This window comes from Herpailurus yagouaroundi, unplaced genomic scaffold, assembly GCF_014898765.1.
Source record: "Herpailurus yagouaroundi ecotype Mexico unplaced genomic scaffold, PumYag 183, whole genome shotgun sequence".
Lineage (NCBI taxonomy): Eukaryota > Metazoa > Chordata > Mammalia > Carnivora > Felidae > Herpailurus > Herpailurus yagouaroundi.
In genome coordinates, this window is record NW_024412414.1 from 15,842,562 (window position 1) to 15,861,395 (window position 18,834).

The 18,834-nt window shown below is 47.3% G+C and overlaps 1 protein-coding gene across 3 annotated transcripts in view; it reads left to right on the forward strand.

Annotated features, from left to right (window-relative positions):
• The window catches only part of PDZRN3 (PDZ domain containing ring finger 3), a 245,239-nt gene that overhangs the window by 186,722 nt on the left and 39,683 nt on the right, over positions 1 to 18,834 (forward strand). Inside the window, exon 1 of one of the 3 annotated variants that reach the window (XM_040492155.1) lies at positions 7,451 to 7,673. The exons of the other annotated variants lie outside the window; for them this stretch is intronic. Within the exon in view, the coding sequence (XP_040348089.1) occupies positions 7,605 to 7,673 (69 nt within the window). The 5' untranslated portion in view covers positions 7,451 to 7,604. Of the gene's footprint in view, positions 1 to 7,450; positions 7,674 to 18,834 lie in introns of those variants that run through there. 3 annotated transcript variants of the gene reach the window in all.

The window sequence follows — 18,834 nt, forward strand, 5'->3', positions numbered from 1 at the left end:
TGTAAACATCAAAAAGGAAACTAATATCCAGCATGAGACAGAGACACATCGCCATTGCAGCAAAAGGCATGCCAGTTACTTACAGATTTTGGGTGTCGGTCAGCATCAGTGTGAATACGTTGTGTGACTTAGAGTTTTTTCTGCAGCTCCTCCTACTTTTCCCGCCAGGGACCTGGCCTTTAGAGCCTCTTTGCCTGCACCAGTGTTCGTAACGAACACGGTAGGTTGTGTGAAACAAAGGGATGTGCAGCGGCTCGCGGGCTTGGGGGTTACCCAGTCTGAATCTGGGTCTCGTCTCTGCCCTTACCCGCCGTGTGTGCGTGGGTCAGTCACCTTGCCTGCCTGCCCCTCAGTTTTCTCCTCATGATACGGGGAGAGGAGGGAGCAGTGCCTCATCGTGTTACATAGACAAAATGAGCTCTTTGCTCAGACTGTGACAGTCTGGTGGGCAAATTTTGGTTCTCAGGCCAAATCCAACCCTCAGCCTGTGTACACACGGCCTGCCAATGAGGAGTGTTTTCTACACTGTAAAATGGTTCCTACGTAGTGTCCTCGATTTCCTCTCTTGGCCCACAAAATGTAAAATACTTACTCTCTGGCCCTTTGTGGTAGAAGTTCCCCACCCCCTGCTCTAGAACATTCTGGAAGGGTTTGGGTTCCCCAGGTTTGTCACTTCCCTTTTGGCTTATGGTACATCCTGAGGCTGTGTTCACAGAAGTTTTACAGGCTTTCTAGAATAAGTGTGTGGAGGGAGGCCTCCATCGTCCTGATTTGGGAGGTGGGTGCCACACTGCAGGATGGGGAAACCCAAGGTCCCAGGAAGTTGTGAACGTCCTTCCTATACCCCACGAATTGTTCTTCTGGGCTGGACTCGGTTGACCCGTTACCCTCCCTTCCTCACCGGACTCCCTGAGCCACAGCCAAGGGTGTGTTCCCTCTTTTGTGTGAGGAACTCAGTCTGGAGAGGGTTTGGAGGGTCATAGAGATGACTCAGTCAGGAGTCCACCCTCCAGGAATCTCAGCTCTAGCTGGGGAAATGGAGGCACGCACTCACTTCCGGTAGCAAGCACCAGCGGGGACACAGCGTGCTGCGGGGCCTTCAAGGAACAAAAGCATCCACTGGGGTGTCCCCAAGGCTTCACGCCCGCCGGGAAACTTGAATTTTCTGTCGAAGTTGAGGCCTGTTGGAGCTCTTTTCCCCTGGCTACCTTCCACAAAAATACGCGTGTCCCAGCCTCCCTGTGACGGATCCGTGTTGCTCTGGTGGCTTGTCCAGTGGCATGTTTTGGGGTTCGGGAAGCAGCTCCCGGTGGCCGAGGCTCATCTGCCCGCGTGGTGTTTGAACAGTGGCCGTGGGTGGGTGCAGCAGGTGGCCCTCGCCCTAGCCTCGTCGGCCCCTCCCAAGGCCTTGTGTGCGCCTTGGCTCCCGACTGCCTCGAGGGAAAATGGCAGAGCTGTCTGTGGCCGGCAGCCAGGGTGTTCCTTGGGTCCCCGGAGCCCAGCAGATGCCCTCCAGACAGCATCACCTCACTCCAAAGGGAGGACGTGCTCTGGTTTATAAAAATAGGAGCTGAGGTCCTGCGCAGATGTTCTGAGCTTAGAGAGCTTTTCAGAAACAAAATTGCACTTAGAGCTGCTGTTCCGTGTGTTTTCAGCTCCTGTGACGTTCGTGCGTTTGTGTGTTCTAACCTCTTTGCGGCTGCTTTTTTTCTTCGCGCTGGTCATGTGATTCTCATCCACACTTGGCTTTCTCTAGGCTCTTACTCCTCATTCAAGCACTAAACGTGGTTCAGACAGGCTACTGAAACACCACCCCCAGCAAAGGGGAAGGTTAACGAAAAGACCCAAAACTGTTTCCTCAGCCCGTGATGGATTTGAATCTCTGGCCATGACTCGGTTTACCAGGCTCATAGGGACAACTTTGATCCCACAAAAGGTAGAATCTCAGTCCGTTTGGGCTGCTTAACAGAACAGTGTCGATCCTGTGGCTTATGAACAGCCGAAATGTATTGCTCACAGCTCTGGAGGCTGGAAGTTCAAGATCAGAGGGCAGCCCGTCTGGCTGAGGGCTTCCTTCACAGATGCCGTTGTATCATCCCCCTGCAGAAAGGACTGGAAGCTCTGTGGGGTCTCTTTTACAAGAATATTAACCCTGTTCATGAGCTCTCCCTTACCTCATCAACTAAGCACTTCCTGAGGACCCCACCTCCTAATGCCATCACCCTGGACATGAGGATTTCAACATTAATTGGCGGGCGACACAACATCCAGACCATAGCAGGCATAAAAGGCCGAGGTTTATGGCCTTGATCTTCTTGTGAGAGTTGGATTCTGTGCCCATTTTGGTCACTCCTGTGTTCTCAGAACTCAGGGAGGGGCCTCATACCTGAGGGGGTACTTAGTGAATATCAGATGCTGAATTAATTCATGAGATACGTATTGAGCCCCTGGGGTTGGGGGGAGGGGTGGGCATCCATAGCTGAATTAGGCCTGGTCTTCCCCAGTGAGGAAGAGAGATGTAAACACAGAAGGACCACACAGTGTGAAGCGTGCCCAAAGGAAGCCGCAAAAGTGCTAAGGGCCCCCGTTGCAGGGGTAGAGGGGGGCAGATTTAAGGGGCACACTGAAGGCTCTGGAGCTGGTGGTGCAAGCCGAGGGCCCACCATGTGCACAGACATGAGGCGCGAAGGACCCTAATGCAGGAAGTGCTGCTAGACAGTAGACAGGGGAGGCCGGGCAGAGCAGAATGGGTGAGATCTGCGTGCTTGGGAGCTTGGTCTGTGCCTTGAGCGCGGTGGTTTATCAGCTTTGTGTGCGTGTGTGTTTGTGTGTGTGTGTGTGTGTGTGTAGCTGCATTGTACAGTAGGAATTGAAAGGAGAGTGAGATTCAGAGCAGGAAGAAACCAAGTTAATGAATCGTCACGATCCAGAAGAAAGCTGAAAAGAGCTTAAGGAAAGGCAGAGCCATCGGGCGGGTCTCTGAGAGAGTTGAGGGACGTGACATCGGCTCCAGAGCCCGCTGGTGCGGACCCCCAAAGAGACTCCGCTTCTCTCTTGAGAACTTGATGAACTTGGGTCCATCTTCCCACTTGGTTTTTGTCATTGCTCTTCCCAGAAGAATATTCCCTCTGACTGAAACTCTGGTTTGAGGACACCTGTGTTCATCATACATCAGGAAAAACCAGGAAGGTCAAATGACAGGTATCGGACATACAGGCACCGCAGTCTGTGTGCTGGAGGAATGTGCTTGAACGAGATAGTTGTTTCCACAGTCAAGTGAATGTAAGTTCTCGCGTCTATCTGCTGACTCTCACGGCATCCCTGATGACTTTAGGAAGTTCAGAGAATGATTATACAAGCTATTCCCTGGGCACCCTCAGCCCTTACCGTATGTGCCTCTTCTGTCTGTGTCTCCGTGGTCCTCGGTGACCCTTCTTTGCACTGTATTTTTCATCCCTGTGAAGGCAGGAGGAGGTGGCTGTCTGAGCGCACAGAGCACCCGAGGGTGCTGCGTGCACGGGTGAGCCTGTGAGGCGCTTTCCGATGATGGGATTACCGACTTGAAAAGGACATTCAGCATCTTTGTCAAACAATGTGCGTCTCTGTGTCGCCAACTAGTTTTTCGTTTTTACTGGGACAGCTGTTCTCTCAGAAACAGGTCTGTTGTAAAGAACTTCCTGTCGCTAAGATCTGTGCCTCTTGGATCCGCGATATGAAATGCCTTGGTTTGTATCACAGTACCGGTGAACCTCCTTTTACACCGTTGTGTTTCTTACTCCGTGAAAGCAACATGTTGCAAATGAAACTATTCTAGATGGTTGTACAAAGGAAGGGGCATAGCTACGGCAAATAATCGCTTTGGTAAGTCCTGTTTTAGGCATAATGGGTACAAGTGTTTTTCATTCTTGAATCCAAATACTATGTAATTGATCATAAGAGTGGAAAACCACCCATGAGTTGCATTTGAATTAGTATCCCTTCCGCTCTTCTGCCCGCCCCCAAGCATGATGCTCTTTTTTTTAATGTTTATTTATTTTTGGGAGCGGGGGTGGGGGTGTGGGAGGGTCAGTGGGCAGAGGATCTGAAGCAGGCTCTGCACTGACAGCAGAGAGCCAGATGTGGGGCTTGAACTCATAAACTGTGAGATCAGGACCTGAGCCAAAGTCGGGGGCTTAGCTGCCTGAGCCACGCAGGTGCCCCCAAGCGTGAGAGTCTTGGACTCCTAGCTCACAGATGTGTCTTTCTAGAGTGGCAATTCTCAATACTGTCACCTAGGAACTATTTCAGGAGGTCTGTGGGGTCAAAACTATGTTCATAAACATCAAGAGTTTGATAAACATCAAGATGTTACTTTTTTTTTCTTTTGCTCTCATTCTTTCCTGCATGTACAGTCCAGTAGAGTTTTCTAGAAGCCATCACACAGCAGAAATGACCGAATGCAGAAGCGAAAGACCAGCTGTCTTCAATTAAGTTAGACATAGAGGGCTTTGTGAAAATGTAAAGCAATGCCATTCTTCCCGCAAAATTCTTTTGGTTTTGGAAAATACAGTAATTTTTTCATAAAAATGTTAGTTATGTTAATATGTAATGGGTTTCTTAGTGCTATTTTAAATGAAGGAATCGGCATTTTTTTATTTCTGATCGTTTCTAACATTGTGAACATTGGTAGGTGTAACCCAAATAGCAGCCCTTCGATGTTCTCAATGATTTTTAAGAGTGTGAAGGCTTCCTAAGACCCAGAAGTTTGAGAAACATTTCTGAAGCACAGGGTAATATGTGATAAAATTCGCTTCTGAACAAGGTTGGAAAGTTTTGTAACAAAGACTAAAAGGGTTTGCGTCAGTTCCTTATCCGTTGAGCTGGAGCCCATTTGTCTATTTTTCTGTGGACGTGCAGGAAAAAAGGTGGGTATAAGCTACTGTGACACACAACAGCTTACCACAAAAGGACCTAATGGTCCACAGCTTTGGGGGAGGAAAACCAAGCTCCCTCTTGACCTCTGTATAGGGTACTTCCGGTTCACCCTACAGGGCATGCGTTTGTGAGGCGTCCGTCTTCATGTGTTCTTTCAACCAAAGGACAGGTGTTGTCCCAGTGCCTGCACAGGGCTGAGCCCCGGGGAGATGCAGACACAGTTCCCTGCCCTCACGAGGCCGATGTTCTTATCCAAGGACACAGCAACAAACAGCCTGAATGAACAGGGAGACTGAGGAAGTGAATGGGTGATATAACAGTAATTTGGAGGATTGAGAAATAAATTCATGCCAGGTACCCCAACAAAGGCTTTCCTAACAAGGCTTCATTTGAGCCGAGATGGGGGTACTGAGTGGGTAGGAAGAAGAAGGGAGGGGCATTCTGGCGGAGGGAGCCCTGAGGAAGGACGTGGCTTGCTGGGAGTGAAGTGAGCCCCAGTAGATGATAGAAACCGATGAACAAAGACCGGAGTTTACAGGGTATGGGAAGCCCTGTGAAGAATGTGACTCTAATCCGGGTTTGACGAGAAGTCGTAGCAGCGTTTTTAAGGAAAAAAAGTGATCGTGTTTCTGCTTTATAAAGACCGACCTGGCAGCCTTACGGTGGGTACCCCGCGGGTAGGCAAGAGAGGAAGCAGAAGGTGCATGGGGCGGGTCTTAGCATCGTCCAGGTGGAGTGGACGGTAAATGGAAGTGGAAGGAATTGAGATCTCACTTGGGTTACAAGAGAGCAGAACTACAGATGGAAGGCTCTGGGTGAGGGCAGTGGACAAGCATGACCTCTGGTTTTGGCTTGACAACTTGTGTTTTCTTACATCGTTCCAACAAAACTCTGCAAGGTACTTCGTCGCCTAGCTCTTTAGAGATCAGGAAACCGAGCCCTCAGTAACTTGCTCATGGATCCAAACTGCCCTTCTCAACATCAGAGCAAGTCAGAGGTCACTGCCGCTGCCCAGCGCCATCTGTGGCTTCTTTTCCCTGGTGGCACGCCTCAGCTGTCGGCTCTAGCCACGATAGTGACACCAGGTGTGGGTCTGAGATGGAGGTTCCCTTCCTCCCCCTCCAGCAAAAGCCGGGACCATTAGGTCATCTGTGACAAGTTGCCATGCCTCATCTTCTGGGTCCGAGAAATGGGACCAGATGTATCTGCTGGCCACCAGCCCAGGTGGGATTTTATTTACTGTTTTACTCACATCCCAGGTGTGTCTGGACTCCCAGAGAAAGGGAGCATTATTCTTCAGTCCCTGTGATGCATCTTGACAGGATGTGGGAGTCCTCCTGGGAGACAGTTCAACCTTTATAAGATGGAGGTGGGGTGAGGGTTTGGAAACAGTGGTGAGATTTTTAATCGTGAATGATTGGGGCTGAAAAAATATTACCTCTGCATTTCATTGAGGTGGTGGGGTAGTCATTTGAGAAAAGAAAGTTGTTGTTTGTAAAGCCGTCCAACTTACTGGGTCAGAGGCTGAATGAAGGGAAACAAGAGGCAAGGTAGAGGAATCAGTTCTTAAATGCGGCCGGTCCTCACCTTCCATGTGTAATCGCAACTCCCTGCTTTCTAGACACACAGCACAGAGCAGAAGGGGGTTAAGTCTAGGCAGACACGGAATATCAGACACAGATCTGTAGTAGACAGGGACAGTTAGCTCAGTGGCATGAGCTCCGAGGAATCTGCCAGCGTCTGCATAGCTCAAGAGATGGCACGAAGCTGGCTGCTTCTCTTCCTTCCAGTGAGCTGGGCAGCCCTGTAACAAATAACTTTCTGCTTTGGGAACTGCAAATGCACTTTAGCAGTGATTATCTGCTTGCTCACCTTTAGGGCAGCCTGTCTCCTTACAACCCCCGGGTTACTTTGCATACACACATATATACCTTGCAATTTAAATTTTTATATTTTATTCATATGTGGCAGATTTTTCCTGCAACTTGGGAAAGCACTAAATATTATACGAATATTATTCAAAACATGTGCATTCCACAAAACTCGTTTATATGCCATCATTATCTGCAGCATTAAATACATTTTATATCATCAGAAATTTTATGATATATTTAAAAATGAATTTCTACTTAGCTTAAATGCGTTAGGGATTATCCTAAGAGACCTTGCTAAAAATGCAGTCATGTTTATTTGTAACTGCCAGAAAATGGCTTACAAAATTGTTAGTGTCTTTTATTATTCCCTACCACTGGAGCACTTGCTTGTTAATTAGAGAAATTTCAACTGTCATAGTTGGCAATTATAGCTTCTGTATCATTGTCTGTTATGAATAGTCAATGAGAGCTGATTAATATGCATGAGCAGCAGTCTATATAGTGTGTGCATTGGACCACAATCCAGCTGCCAGAGTCCCTCAGAGGAGGGAGTGGTGTGTGTGTCTGTGTGTGTGTGTGTGCGTGCGTGCGTGTGTCTGTGTGTGTGTGTGTGTGTGTGCACGCTGCGAGGGAAGGAGGGGAAGCGTGGAAGGGGAGAGAGTTGTTTTCAGCCTTGGAGAGCAACGCCAATGTGAAGTGTTGCAGCCGCCTGATGCACCTGAGGCTCTCCGAGGATACCTTCATGCCTGCGCGCAGGACGCTGCTTTTCCCGGGTGCTGGCGCGTACTGAAGCCTTCCTTTGACGTTCCTCTAAACATGGGATGCAGTTTGTGCAGCCTGCAGAAGCAAGAGGAGCAGTACAAATTGCTCTATGAAGTTTGTCAGGTAACGCTTTGCCTTTTATTCCGGGGGCGTGGGCAGGCACTCACCTGGCAGACGGTAACTTCCGGGAAAGGAATTAGGGATTCGGGTGCGTACTTGTATTCTGACCAAGACCGCCTTGCGGACTTTTCTCTGTATTCTCTGTTAAATCTCTTGGGTAAATTTCCCTCCCAGGGGCACTTCCTTAGGTGCCTGTATTTGAATATGTAAAGATGTTGACAGTCATAAAGTGTCTTTCCAGCAGTCCTGTCACAAAGCTCCTTTACAAGTGACTGCCCTCTGGAGTGTCAGCGAATGTCTTGGGAAGGGTCAAAGCGTGGTCACCCTTTGAACAAGTTGGAGAACAGACGGGGATGATGATTAATGCCCGTGCCGTTTTGTCTCTGTTTACAAATAGTTAGAAGGCGTGCCTTTCAGCAGAGCACAGGCGTCTACCGCAGACTTGATTCTTTGAGCAACTTCTTGTCCTGGGACATGTGGTTCACATTTATGCTTCACTCTTGCCATTTCTGTACCTCGCTCTGTGAAAATGTTAAGAACTTCAAGAGCAGGTGGCTTGATCTTGGGTGCCATCATCCACAGCAGGTGACTTCTCGAAACTTCTGTATCATTAGTCACGTGAAATTTCAGTGGAGATGAAATAGGACATGTAAGGGATAACCCAGATAACTTACCTGACATTTGTGTGGAGTGTTTTATTTTTAGATATTCAAGTTTTATCCTGAACCTTGAGGTTTTCATAGTGTTGTTGGTAACCTGACTTGGCAGTTAAGTATTTTCCCCTTCTAAATCTTCCCAATTTTTCTTCATTGATATAAAAATTATAATCCTGTTAAAAAGGTTTTTTTTTAATTAGAATGCTAGAATAAGGTCTTTATGGTCAGAAAAAAAGGGGTGCTTATTTCTTAATTTATCACACTGAGTCGCATATTAACATATTCTTTAAAGAGCCAGACAGTTTAAAAATAGAACTGGATTAGCCGGCAGTTGGGCACCATTTTTGCACAGGCCACCAGAGGGCGCTTAGCATTAAAAAGACACAGCGAAACAAGGCTGCTTCTCTGTGGACAATCTAATGATAGAATGACCCTGGGTAAAGAAAAGGTGTGTGTGTATGTGTGTGTGTGCCTGTGTCTGTCTGTGTCTGTGTCTGTCTCTGTCTGTGTGTCTTCACTGAAGCATACAGAATGTCAAACCTTTGGGGGCTTGGTCATGCCCCCCACCCCCAGCCAACCCTTATACAGAGGGCACACATCTTACAAAACCCAAGCATTTTAAATCAGTGTTGGTCATACACTTCTGACCTGCAGCTTCACACCCAGCACACCGCTGGACTCTTCTGTCCTTTGAAAGCAGTCTGGGGGCACACTGGAAACCTGGGCAAAAGTGCCCTTGGCACTGGAGATCTGCCCTCCATCCCTTGTGTGATCATATGGTGATGTTGTAATCCACATTTTGCCAGGTTATCATGTGCGATGAGCACGAAGTCCCCAGTTCTCAGTGAGTCAGACGTTCAGAAGCAAACCACGCAGAACAGCAGAACCATCACCAGGGTGGTTATGGTGAAGACTTTCACTACTGTGTATATAATATAAGGCATAAAAATGGAGTCTTAATAACTTGCTGGGTAATTTTTTTCTTTTGGTCGTCATGCACAAAAATATTATTTAGGATCCATTGCTGTAGGTGTATTAATTTCACTGGCCCCCTCCACAATGTGGTTACCCTGCCCTGTGTCCTGCAAATCTGTGTTCACTTGTGCTTTATTCACCTGTATTATTTGGGCTCTTGCCCCCTTGGCCCCCAAAAAGAAAGAGCCTGGATTCTGTTTGTTTGTTTTTACTAGGTGAATTTATGTGGAAATATTTCTGGCCAACGCATCATGCAGTAAATTGCTGATAAATGACTTCCATCTGGAATACACTTTGTCAGCAATTTAGGAAGCCATGCAGATTTATTTTCAGGAAACTCAAACTACTTTTCGGACCCATTACCCTTGTGCCAACTAAGTAAAATCCCCTTTCTCCTATTCTTTGCGAGTCCTGAACCATAGCATAAAGGAATTCACAAAACACTTGCAGGAATTAATAACTGCATTCCCCTTCTTATTATGCAAAGCCTTATTAAAAGCAGAGAAATTAAGGTTTCCATAAATTACAGTTCCAGAAGGTCCAGTGTGTCTGGCTTCAGTAAGCCCTCGTAACAGCAGCACAAAGAGGATCAAATATTCTGGGTCTCAGACTTGATCCTTTCCTCATCCAGAGATAATTCAAAGAGATGCTCTTCATTAGGGCCTTTGGCAAGCTGCCTACAGTTTCTTTTTGGGGCTGCTGTGAGCTTAATGATGCAGAACAATGGCTTTGCCTCTTGTTGCACACATACCTTATTGTACCTTTAATCACATTAGAAAAACAACGGCAACACATGAAGTTGCCTGGTCGTTAAAGGGCACTGTGGAGAGCACACACGTATGAGTGATGCATGCCCTGCGTTACGGGATACGCCAAGATAGTAGGGGATATCTGCAGTACTTCTGAGGACCCTACAAGACAAGTGTCCTGCCTGCCCTTTCTGTTGAGGTATAGCAGTCTCTGTGCTTTCCCGGTCACTGTAGAGTACCAGGGAGCGTCAAGACAGGGCCCGTGCCTATGGGACATTTTAAAGTTTCAGTTAGCAGTCGTTTCCTGCTCTGGAAAAGTACCCCATCTCGGACCACTCAGAAGCATGGCTGCTTCCAAGAAAAGGAGAGAAACAGGAAAGGAAGATGCTTTCAGGCTATCAAGGGGGGCATTCTTCTACTTGGATAGATTAACTGCCCAGAATATCTCATGTTCAGGGGGGTGATGGGCTAGGGAGCCTGGGAGCTCTAGAGCTGTGGCCAAAACCTGGCTAACACTGGCCACCTGGTTATGGGCAGAGGGTGTGCGAGCAGTGTCACCAGGGATGGAGACATCTGTGGCTCCGTTGGCGTGGTGCCAGGGACCTCATCACTGGCCAGGCATGAGCCCTCCCCACAGCTGTGTCCTTTCAGGACAAGGGGAAGGCGGGTATAGAGAGATGCTTTGATGAGGGCTTTCAGATAGAGGCCAGGGGGAGCGGAAGGGGTTATCACGCCCATTCCCTCCACCTCTTCTAAGGCCTCAGATCAGCCAGAGACTCTGCAGAATAGTGATCTTTGCTCACTCGATTGGGCAGTAAGGAATTAATTCTGTTTGGGACTTAGGCTTCAAAGTAGAAATTGTAATAACTAATACATTCACTGAAGTCTCCGTGGACATTTTCAAGACGGCAAGGGAAACATACTGATAAAATTGCAGCGATGTTCATTACAGCAACCACAGGATTATTTGCTGAGCACTTACTATGTACCGGCACTTTGCTAAGTGCTGACTGTGCATTTCTCCATCAAATCTTCACAGCAGCACCAAGGGGTTGGGGATATTACTATCCCCGTTTCCAAGATAAACTGAGACACGACTCTCTCTGTCCCAAAAATAAATAAAAACGTTGAAAAAAAAATTAAAAAAAAAAAAAAGTCACCACTCCATGGGTACTTGAATCAAAGAACGCAGCTACTGGAATTCAAAAGCTTTGAAGATTTTCGTTTTAAGTTGCTGAATTAAAAACACACGCTAGGGGCGCCTGGGTGGCGCAGTCGGTTAAGCGTCCGACTTCAGCCAGGTCACGATCTCACGGTCCGTGAGTTCGAGCCCCGCGTCAGGCTCTGGGCTGATGGCTCGGAGCCTGGAGCCTGTTTCCGATTCTGTGTCTCCCTCTCTCTCTGCCCTGCCCCCGTTCATGCTCTGTCTCTCTCTGTCCCAAAAATAAATAAATGTTGAAAAAAAAAATTAAAAAAAAAAAGAATGGATCATTTAAGAAAGTTCACGTTCTTTTGCCTCTCAGGAGCAGCAACAAAACAATGGGAGTAATCCGTGCCTTTTATGCCATCTGAAGTTGTTGGTTTTGAGAGTCAGCCAGGCTGTGGTATGATAGAGCGTGGACAGAGTTAATGATGGTTAATTGGATGAAGATAAACTCGACCTCCATATAGAAGTGCTGAACGTGGTTTAGCGTTCCTGCAAGTAAGAGTGTGTTTGCTTCAACAACCTATCAGTTCACGGAGCTTTATTATTAGAAGCAGCTTCACACACTGATTTGGTATAGGCAAAGCAAGAGGAAAAAAAAAAAAACCAAAAACCGTCTCTTCTTGCCCGAGTGACATGGCACCTATCTGTGGCTGAGAAAGTCACGTTTTTTCATGGTGGGCGTTTATCTGTCACTAGTACTTGTTTTCCCGTCAGTTAACAGTGGACCGTAAACCTCTTTAATGTAGATGAAGCAATGGGAAGGACAGGCCGAGGGTTAGGCCAGGGCCCGCTCCCCTCTTTCTACGTACCTCTTCTTGCTGTACAAAGCATTAGGTGACCAGAGAGGGGTTCTCTTGCTTTCCTCTTAGAACTGAGGCCAGTTGGCCACCACCCCAGCTTAGATGTTCTTCTAAGTGTTCCCATGAGCCCCGGCACACTGCTGTATCCCTGCACTGAACCTCTTTGAGGTCCTGTGCACCTCTCTATCCCTGCACTGAGCCTTCCCATGAGGCGAGCATATTCTGTTCTTCGTTTCAGTGTCATCTGTTAAATCATCCTCTTCAGTTACACTGCGAAATCCTGGGAGGTCTAGTCACCACCTTTACCCTCAGCATGGGATTGGTTGAACACGATGGATTTTGTATGTGCTGGTAGGGCATCAGGAGCAAGACTGGAAACAAGGGTACTGGTCAGGAATCCCCAAACGAGCTGTTGGACGAGATGACTGTGATTTGGATCAAGAAGGTGCAGCTGGAGACCATGGGGGCTGCAAGACATTTACTTTTTATTCATTCTGCCAACACGTTTGCCCAGCCAGCCCCGTGCCCAGAACCGAGATTCCACTCCCTGCTCACTGGCTCCCCTCTGCCCCTAAGATAAAACTAACTCCTTAACTGTGGCCTGCAAGGGCCTGTGTGGTCTGGCCTCTTCTTACCTCTCCAGCAAGCTGCCTGCCGTGTGTCCGTTGTGTGTCTGCTCTGGTCCTGGCGGGCTTCTTGTAGCCCCCCAGAACCCACCTTATTCCTTCCCTGTAAGACCTTACAACTGGTTGTTCCCCTCCATCTGTAACATAGTTCACCAGTTCATCCTTGAGGACTCAGCTCGAACATTCCTCTCCCCAAAGACCTTCCTGACCTAAGAGGTTCCCCCACCTCCACCCATGATCTCTCTGTATACAGTTTATTTCCTCCCTAGCACTTAACACAATTTCACGTACCTGTTAACTTGTCTGTTGTCTCCAACCACCCAGTCCCCAGGAAAATGTCAGCCCCATGAATGCGGGGACTTTGTCTGGTTCTATGTGACACCCCAGGTCCTGACATATAACCAGTAAACTATTCAGGATGTGTTTACCAAATTGGCTTCTGAATGAGGAATGTATCAAGTAGGTCCCACTTTGGTTTGGGAAGGCATTTAGCAGTGACAAATGAGTCGATGTCCCAGGATCCTAATGGCTTCCATAGATACAGCTGCATACTGCCATGAGGCAGGTGGTTCATGGTCACAGGGGAGAGAACTGCCCCTCCCTGCATTCCCATGACACGCCTGCCATGGCTGGCAGAGAGAAACATATGGAACACTGAAAAAATGTAGCTTTAATAAATGACTTCTCTTGCACTCATTAATAATGCAAGGAGAGGTCATGGCTATATTGGGTGTGGGGGAGAGGAGGCACAAAAGAACACCAGCAGCAGCTCCAGAAGCATGCCAGAGCCAAAATAACCCTCCTGCTTTCTCTGACCAGTGTGGGATTCAGCAGGGAACATAGCATCCACTCTCTAAAGCTCACAAAGCTCCACGTTTCTAGAAGCATCACCTTCACCGGTGTGGCAGGTGTCATAACATTGGTGAAATGCCATCAGACTCTGCTGCCTAACAGCAAGTACTGCGGTGAGAAAAGTCAGGGATGAGTTTGTCTACGTCAGATGACCTGCTTTCCCAGTTCTTCACCAAGGGCATGTTGAGTTGTGTGTGTGTCTGTTGGTCGGCTTTGGGCAAAGGGTCCCTTTTCCAGTCTGCTGGTCATCTGGCCTGGCAGGGTAATTTCTCCCAGTGTATCTGGTTACACCCATCGGTTTGTAATAAAGAATCAGCTGAAATGCTGCACACGTGAAAGAAAGTTACTAACATCAGCGTTCGATTGTGGAATGCAAGTATCTTGATGTGAGGGGCAGAAGGGATCAAGGAGAGCTTTTCGGACTGTTGAGGGGTATCCAGAAGTTTCAGCATCACCGTCGCGTAGGAACTTGTTAGAAACGTGGGTTCTCCAGCCACACTCCAGACCTGCTGAGCCAGAATCTCTATGAGCGGAGCCAGCAGTCTGTGTGGAACCAGGCCTCCAGGTGAGTTAGCTGCTTATTCAGCCTTGAGGACCTCTGTTGAACGTTAAACCAAAAATACTGCAAGAGGTAGGAGTCTTAAGTTACCCAAGATTTTGGGCAGATTCTCCTAAGTCTTCTTTTGGATGAGCTGGTAGCAGGAAGAGCTCATTTCTCAGATACTTAGGCTCAGATCACAACATAACCATCTGTTGGTTAATACCAAAAAACAAAAGGTCATTTTGTTTCGATTAGGCAGGGCTTTTTTCAAGCAAGTTGTTCTATAACATCTAATTTACAAGTGGAAAATTGAAGGTTCGTGACGTTTTTGTCTGTTAAAAATTTATGTGCACATATAGACATCACACATTTATACGTTTGTGTGTATGCAGGTAATACGTGTGTGTGTAAATGTGTGGGTATCTTCTACAGATTAAGCTTCAGTTTTCTTCAACCGGTGTCCCTCTCAGAATTACCTGAGGTTCTGGAATTATCCTGCATCCTCCTAATGTTTACACCCTCCTATTCCTACAAACACTACCTTCCCGATAGTAAATGGGAAATTAATCTAATAAACATAATCCCCAATAATGTGAATGATGGTAAACACAATCCTCCTGCCAGAAGAAAATGTGTTTTTAGAAAGGACTTGTGAACCAAATGAACCGTAATTTGCAGAATCCTGGGTGAAATAAGTAGAGCACGGTCCCCTTTCTGATGATGAAGCGTGTGGCCATCACCATGATGGCAGGTCCCGCTTGATAGACCGTGCTCCCGGGACACTTCCACGTTGCAGGACTCGGTCTAGCTCTATGTGTCAATGAAACAGTACCACTGACCAATCCTTAATAATGATCTTAGTGTACATTTTTATGGGTTGTGTCAGAGGATAAACAATTGTAGAGGTCTTCATAGGTAGTGCCAATTGACCACCCCCCCCCCCCCCAGTAAGCCTCTTTGTATGACACCCACCAGCAAATAAGTATCTGCCTCGCCTTGCCTCTCATTCCCATATTCACTGGGTATTAAAGTTGTTCTCACTTCTTCCTCTTTTTTTCTATTTGATAGAAAAAGGGAGTGGGGTAGAGGAGGGGACTCTTCATTTGTAACTTGCGTTCTTACACCAATTTCAAGGTACAAAAGTTCCTTTAGGGCACTGGTTCTCAAGCTTGAACACGGCATCAGCATCACCGGGAGGCCTTGGTAACAGCACAGAGTCCTGCGCCCCACCTCCAGTTTAGATACTGCTGATCTGGGGGAGCACCCCTTGGGAACCACTGCTGTGAGAGGTATGTGATTACGTACGGATGAATGGATGGGTGAACGGATGGACAGACTGAGGAGGGGATGAAAGGACAGGAGGGAGGGGGGGAGTGAAGGCAGGCAGGCATTTAGGGTGTATATCTCTTTGGTTTTATTAATGCCAGACAGTCTTTCAACATCATAGTGGACAGGTTCTTGATCCACATCCCTACCTGGTGTTGCCTGACTTCTTAATTTTTCCATTGCCGTGAATATAAAGAGGTATCTCACTTTGGTTTAAATCTGGTTTATTCTTGATTGTTAATGAAATAGAGTATTCTATTTTTGACGTGTATATTGGCCATATTGTGCTTCCGTTGGTGTGTGTGCGGTGCCCGTTCAAGTGTCTGCCCCAGTTCTCTCTTGGATTTTTCATCTTTTTCCTTTGATTCATAGGATTTTTAAAAGCATAGTCTGGATACTGGTCCTTTATGAGATAGGAGTTGGAGGCCTTTTCTCCCAGTTTGTGGCTTGTCTTTGCCCTCTCTTTATGATGTATTCCAGTTGAACCAAATCCCTTAATTCAACATAGTCAAATATATCAGTCTTTCCTTATGGTCTGTGCTTTTAGTCTGTGTTAGGAAATACATTTTCTATGGTGAAAGCCATAAAGCTACTCTCCTATATTTTCTTCCAAAAGCTATATATAAATGTTGTTTTTCACAGAAAGGTGTAAGGCTGGAGTCGACCTCACTTTTTTAATTTTTTTTTTTCAACGTTTATTTATTTTTGGGACAGAGAGAGACAGAGCATGAACGGGGGAGGGGCAGAGAGAGAGGGAGACACAGAATCGGAAACGGGCTCCAGGCTCTGAGCCATCAGCCCAGAGCCCGACGCGGGGCTCGAACTCACGGACCGCGAGATCGTGACCTGGCTGAAGTCGGACGCTCAACCGACTGCGCCACCCAGGCGCCCCTCGACCTCACTTTTTTAGTATGGATCCCCCGGCACCACTTGGAGAACAGCCCATCTCTTCTCCATCGAAGGGCACTGCCCTTTTCCGTGTCAAGCTTGGGGCTATTTCTGGCCTTTCTGTTCTGGCCATCTGAGAGTCTCCCTGCACCAACCTCGCACTAAGAGTGTCTGTTTTATTGTGCTATAGTTTTGCGGTAACTCTGGTCCCCTGGGAGGGCAGGTCTCTCTCTAGTGCCACCTTCTTGAGCTCTTGGCGCTCTGGCCACCCACGGACGTGTGATGTGCAGCTTGTCAAAGTGACAACTTGGTAGGCTCTTCTCTCGAATTGGGGGATGGGCTCACAAGTAGTCAGCGTAGCATTCTTTATATTTACGTGTATCTTAACAAAACTTTTAATGTCTTCAGTACTGAATAAAATATGAAGAACAGCCCCAAGAAGAAATATCACAGATTATTTTTTTAAGTTTATTTATTTTGTGAGAGAGAGAAATGGAGAGCACAAGCAGAGAATGGGCAGAGAGAGAGAGAGAGAGAGAGAGAGAGAGAGAGAGAATGAATCCCAAGCAGGCTCTGTTGTGAGCACAGAACCTGATGTGGGGCTCGAACCCACAAACTGTGAGATCATGACCTGAGCTGAAGTCAAGAGTTGGACTTTTTTTTTTTTTTTCATCGTTTATTTATTTTTGGGACAGAGAGAGACAGAGCATGAATGGGGGAGGGGCAGAGAGAGAGGGAGGCACAGAATCGGAAACAGGCTCCAGGCTCCGAGCCATCAGCCCAGAGCCTGACGCGGGGCTCGAACTCACTGACCGCGAGATCATGACCTGGCTGAAGTCGGACGCTCAACCGACTGCGCCACCCAGGCGCCCCAAGAGTTGGACCTTTAACTGAGCCACCCAGGCTCAGGATATTCACCCAGAAATATCATAGATTATAAAAAGCCTCCAGGGGCGCCTGGGTGGCTCAGTCAGTTACACACCCGACTCTTGATTTCACTTCAGGTCTCGATCTCAAGGTTGTGAGTTCAAGCCTCGTGTTGGGCTCTGCACTGGGCATACAGCCTGCTTTCAAAAAATAATAATAAAATAAAAAATAAATGTTAAAAAGCTTCCCTCCCCCCTCTAAACTCTGAAGAAAAATAAACCAGACACAGTCATAATGGGGAGGAAGGAGTTAGCTGTCTGTAAAGATCTTTAAAAACTATTAAAATGCTGGTTACTTGGGGCGCCTGGGTGGCGCAGTCTGTTAAGCGTCCGACTTCAGCCAGGTCACGATCTCGCGGTCCGTGAGTTCGAGCCCCGTGTCAGGCTCTGGGCTGATGGCTCGGAGCCTGGAGCCTGTTTCCGATTCTGTGTCTCCCTCTCTCTCTGCCCCTCCCCTGTTCATGCTCTGTCTCTCTCTGTCCCAAAAATAAATAAAAACGTTGAAAAAAAAATTTTTAAAATAAAATGCTGGTTACTTTTTTCCTTAACATAAAGCATTCTTCATCTGCAAACGAATTCTCTGAAACGACACCATTTGTTGTAACAGAAGACATCTGTGAGACTACACTTAGCACTTGTGTCTTTACAAACACATCTCTTAGGGGTTGACATGTTTGTGTGTTTCTATATAAAGAAATCTGAAGGAAAATTTTTGTCTTTTTTGTGAACAAACAATGCATAAACCAAATAACGCAGACAGACACGATTTACAACATTAAACCAATGAAAACAGAGTTAATTTGTGAGACATGTGGGAAAATAACAGGTTCCTCCCAGTGTGTTAAACAGTGTACTGCGGCCCAGGCACATTCCTGTTTCGCCATACGTGGCAATTAATTAATCCCCTCCTCTGCCCCAAAGTGTCAGCGGTGTGGCACGTAACGTTAGAAGCGACATGCATTTTAATAAAAGAAAACTCTAAAGAATATGAACCGATTTTCCATTATCAAGCAGCTGTTTACTGTTTAGGGAGTCTGGAAAACCTAGAGAGAAATTAGTATCCTTCATACCGGTATTTCAGTTGGCACCAGGAGATGAAAAGCAGTGGGTATTTCCCCCCAGAATCGCAGCGGTATTTTGCATCCAGGATTCTGTTCCTTTTTATCGAGCTATAAAACGCCTGGCACGAATGACTTGTATTGCAACCACTTGGCATGTTAGGTACCAGCTGCCCTCTGTTGCCCTCACTTTCGTGTATCACTGTGTTGGCAGGTGTTAGGATTCCCCGACCAAAGGTGCCTCTCTTTCCCTGGGCCCCTTTTCTCTTCTCTCGCTAGCAACTCTCTAAGCCTTAAGTTTGTAGTACAAACCTAGGTAGCTGGAAACTGTCCAGGAATTAAAGTTCAAGTTTGCTGGCCTGTCTGTCTCATCTCTGCCCTCCACAATGAGGGTTCTGTCCGGGTTCCTCCAAGGAGTAGAACCTGAGAGCAGGTGCCTGTGCCCCGTATGGTGATGGGGACGGGGGGGGGGGGGGGGGGCGGGGGAAAGCAGCGGGGACGACGCACTGTAAAGAAACAAAACAGGTGTTTATAAATGGGGCGTAAAGGTACAGAAACAA